General features: G+C 32.8%; 1 protein-coding gene across 2 annotated transcripts in view; it reads right to left on the minus strand.

The window, feature by feature from the left end:
• Positions 1 to 1480: 1480 nt before the first annotated feature.
• The window catches only part of LOC117114671 (histone-lysine N-methyltransferase ASH1L-like), a 54301-nt gene continuing 50964 nt past the window's right edge, over positions 1481 to 4817 (minus strand). Inside the window, exons 10-11 of one of the 2 annotated variants that reach the window (XM_033258366.1) lie at positions 3694 to 3849; positions 1481 to 3407 (exon numbers count right to left, since the gene is read on the minus strand). In XM_033258366.1, the coding sequence (XP_033114257.1) occupies positions 3720 to 3849 (130 nt within the window). In that variant the 3' untranslated portion in view covers positions 1481 to 3407; positions 3694 to 3719. The remainder of the gene's footprint in view (positions 3408 to 3693; positions 3850 to 4817) is intronic. The other variant, XM_033258365.1, reaches the window with a different exon arrangement.

Raw genomic sequence — 4817 nt, forward strand, 5'->3', positions numbered from 1 at the left:
TAATAATAATAATATAATAATATAATAATAATAAAATAATAATAATATGGGATTATTATTATTATTTATTATTATTATCGGCTGTAGGATATATTTTTTTTGGGGGGCCGAGCTGTCCAACAGCAGGGTGACTAGAGCTCGTAGGCCGGAGCTTGTGGAAGATTTTGAGAGGGTATTCCCCTTCAAAATGGGATTTTTTTTTTTTTTAGAATAGGAACCTCTGGATGGCCAGAAATGACACTCAGACTGTGACAGACATGTGTTGGCTTGGCATGGACTATTCGTATTGTTTTAGTCCAACTGCCCGACAAGCTCTGTTTGCTGTGGGTTGGGGAGGGGTGGGGTTGACAGGTCTGGTGGGGGCCCTACATTTACTATGGGTCAGAGCCAACAATGGTTTCACTATAATGTACTGTACACACTTAGTCTACCTTCCGATAGAAGCTGCAAAAGGATTATCCTGTCAATATCAAAACACAATTCTATGCTGTGTCTGTAGAACCTTATCTAAACCACAGTATAAAACTGAAGTTTTTGGAGTGTAGATAAAGTTTTCTGTCCATACTACCCAGGAAAGTCCCTAGAGTCCAATCCATCACATTTGAGACAGTTGGACAACGAAAGTAAACAACATACTAATGTTTTCCTCTTATCATACTAGTCTTTTCAAGGGTAGTGGGTATTGTCTTTCATATGGTCTAATATTTGTCAAAATAGAAAATTATTAAATAGGGCACAACGTCATATCCAGTTTAGCTTGGGTACGTTACGTTAAGGACGTTCGTAACGAACAGGTATCTGGAAAGTAACTTTTGCCTGTTTACAAAAACAGCGCAACATACATCTCACATACATGTCACATACATATACACGAAGGGGTATATGTATAAAGGTTCCTTTGCTTGAAAGCATAAGAACCAAAAACATTCATATTGTTGTGTACACAGGGTATAGGTACTCATTCAGATTTTTTATTGAATCGCATTTTATTGGAAAATAGAGGAGGATTTTTTACATAGGCATGTGGTCGCAAGTAAACATTATATTACATTCAATTTTAGACCACAATATATTTGATTGCATAATAGATTGATGTTACTTGTATGAATAGTCATCTTGAAGAATGTCATTAACTGCCGTTGATGTTTTATGCTACCTTATGTGCAAAATATCCTCATTTAGCATTCAGTCCATCTCCACACCCAACCTCACCGAGCAAAAATAATCCTGGATCCTCCCCTTCATTTTGTCGCAGTACTTTTCGAATTCCCTACAGACCTAGTTTTTAAGTATGCCTAAATGAATTAAGAATATGGTCAATAAATGGGAATTTTAGCTAATTTTGAAGACATTCGTTTTTTGACAAGTGCCTTGTTTTGGCAGAGCCAGTTACAAATCTGCTATCACACATACATCATCATGCTACCATCTTCACAGAATCTCAAATCATTGGCCACAAAAAATGAATGACGAATTAAAATAGAATAAGCTCACACTTGATTTTATTTCGAATCAAAGAGCACACTGCACGTATACAAGAACCTGAACTAAGTGGCTGCTGTAATACTTATAGTAATTACCAATTAACATGTACAATAAAATAGTTTTGATATAGAATACAGTATTACCAAGCAAGAAAATATATATACCTTTATTTAAAAAATAAACAAAAAAATTATATAATTATCTTCAAGCTAAACGTTGAAATTCATAAGCGATAAAATCTTAACATTTTGGCAGAATTATCATGATTATTTTAATTGTTTACAATGAAAGTCAATGCGCAAGGATATCTTATATCTATACATATCTTAATCAACGTCAACTGTATATCAAATAAACAATTTGGCCATTTCAGGGATTGTTAGTAGTACACTACTTGAGTAGTTTCTAATTCATTACACAGTCCCATGTACTCCAAATGAAAGTAGTAATGTTAAAATGTCGCTACATACAAGTCTACAGAGCATAAGCAGATTCATCATCGTACACAGACGTGTAATGGCAGATAGAACTTGTATCTAATTAAAAAATAGTCAAACCAAACTGCTAAAAATGAACATAAATGATTGTACATTAATGTAAGATATAAGCCTCAACCCTGTGTTATAGTTTGTGCATAGCTAACAGAAAAAAAAAACAAAAAACACAACTAAATAATAAATTAAAGGATATTTTAATTAGATATAACCCATGGAATGCTATCAATAAATGCACTGGTACATTATAAAGACTTTAATATCAAGAGCTGTGACCAAAAAAAGCATCTTTTTGAAAACAGTAGAGGTATCATTAAAATATTAATACTCTCCACGAAATATCGGTGGATGTTATTTTGCATGGGTATAAAACCCTTTTATTCTACTCAACATTCACTGCATATTGTCTTTGTTCTACCTCAATCTATAATCTGAAAGCAACAATTTCAAACATGAAAAAAATAAGCAAAAAACATCTAGTATATTGTTACTACAAAGCGTTCACATGATACATTGCCTAACAGCCAATCACGTGAGCATATACATATACATAAATAAGATCACATGACAATTCGAAGCACCATGTCAATATTTTAACAATTTTTTAAATACACGACATGTTTTTCTGAATTAAGTTCATTATTGCCATGAAATACTAACATACAGTAATTTTCTATTTCACTATTAATGATATTGATTTATCAATCAAGGCATTTCAATCAAAATTAAAATCTTTGATCCTTGAAGTTAATTTTCAAGCTAATCAAGTCAGTCCAGATTTCATATTTATCTATATTCCATAAAATTCTAAAATCTTGATAAAATTCTGATAAAATCTGTGAATAAGCAATTTTTACAATAGCCTATATTCTCAACCTCGTTTAAACTTTCAACCTCTGTTTAGTTGCATTTCAGAAAAAACTTTCAAATGGCAAGACAACTGCTGAAAAAACGCCCTCAGTAGTGTACACCCTACATAGACAAATGCCCTCTATACAAATACATTTACATCATTTTGGTAAAACAGTACATAATTGTAAACCAGGTAATTTCTTCATAACACAGAAAGTGTTAAAATTTGAAATAATAATAATAATAATAATATTTTTGATAACTAAAATCATAGTCAAAATTGTATGATACCTAAGCTATACAACCAATGTTACGCTCAAGACAATAGGATTTTATTCCAATAGCTGTATGCCTTGTTTAAATTCTATATTCATATTTGTATCCTTCATTCACAGTATAAAAATAATTACAATCATGAATAAATTTGGTGTCTAGTTACAAAGCTGATAAGTAAAGTTACAATAATTTACACAAGGGCAAGAAATTAGCTCTAAAACATTTAGATGAAGCTTTCTGTTACTGGCTTCTTGCGTTGTCTTTTGCCAGGACATTCAAGTAAAAAAGTCAAATCCACAGCTGCAATAAGAATAAAAGAGTATTTTGCAATAAATATACGAAAACAATTACTTTTACATAATTTTTTAAATAAATTTGTATGAAAACTGATGTGCAAAGAACAGATCTAACATGATAAATTGTTTATCAAACCATTAAACATTTTATCATTTCTATTTAACAAACATGCATATTAATTAGTATTCACAATGGAGGTTAAACAGCGCAAACTCAGTAGTGGTAAGAATAGTTGGTGGCATTAGTAATGGCATGCATGTTCAGTAGCCTGGTCAGCCGGCCAACCAACCTTTCCAGCCACCACCGACACGCCGGCTACCTACGTTGCTTTCCAGGTAGCTTGTCTAGTAGGCCCTGCGAGATGGCGTTGACACGCTTCTGCTTCTGTTGCCGGTTGTTGTTGTTCTTGAGGGCATTCCTCTTCCCGGCTAATGACTGTCGCATCCTTGAATTAAGAAAAAAACACCATGAATCCTATATAGCTTTTCTTTTTACACTTCCATAACACCCACTCAACACTCCCTCTCTTTTCCATAAAGTTAACAAGTTAAACAATCATGTGATGCGTCATTTATTTCATTTTGTTTACATTTCATACCGTAGTAAAAATACTGTAAATTAGTGTAAACTGCATAGTGTATGTGTCTCATTAATACATTTAATATTTAAAACGACAGCATCAATGATGCAATAGCCCACTTGACAATAGCTGGCAATGTTTAAGTGCTGTTAGTGAGTGGAGGTTGTGTGGGGTGTTGTTACATGTATTGAGCATAAAAAAAAAGTTTAACTTTATAGTAGTTGTATACATCATCACAGAGCTTTTTTGTTATGTTCACATAACAGTTAGAAAAGGTGTGATGTCGCGTACAGTGATATTAAAGGAAATATGGTTGTTGTAGGGGTTGTTGTGTACGTATGTTTTTGAAATATTTTGTACTGTAATTATGAAGATATATATTTAGCGGTTTATGATTTAAGTAGACAGTTTGGTGAATGAATGGAATTTGTTGCATAGAAGTATTTCATTGTGAAGAAATATATTTTTCCAAAGGCACATTATAATTACGTATATCATTTGTCTTTGTTTGTTTGTTAAACATGCAGCTTTGTTTGAGAAAGGCTAGATAACTTCTTCTACATAATATATACATACATACATATACACATACATATACATACATACATTATATACATATGCATACACACTGTATATATATATATATACACACTGTATATATATATATAATATATATAATGTATGTCTACAGACAACCCCTGTGGTGGACGACGAGAGTTGCTGGTACCGGGTTACCGGGTAGCACAGACACGAAGGGACCCTTAGGGGCGAAGAAAGTCATTGATCGAGTTCCTAGTCCACATTTCAAGCGCCCTGAGCATCTTACATTAGAT

The sequence above is a fragment of the Anneissia japonica genome, unplaced genomic scaffold, assembly GCF_011630105.1.
Source record: "Anneissia japonica isolate Jap-2015-1 unplaced genomic scaffold, ASM1163010v1 scaffold2026_len185144_cov178, whole genome shotgun sequence".
NCBI lineage: Eukaryota > Metazoa > Echinodermata > Crinoidea > Comatulida > Comatulidae > Anneissia > Anneissia japonica.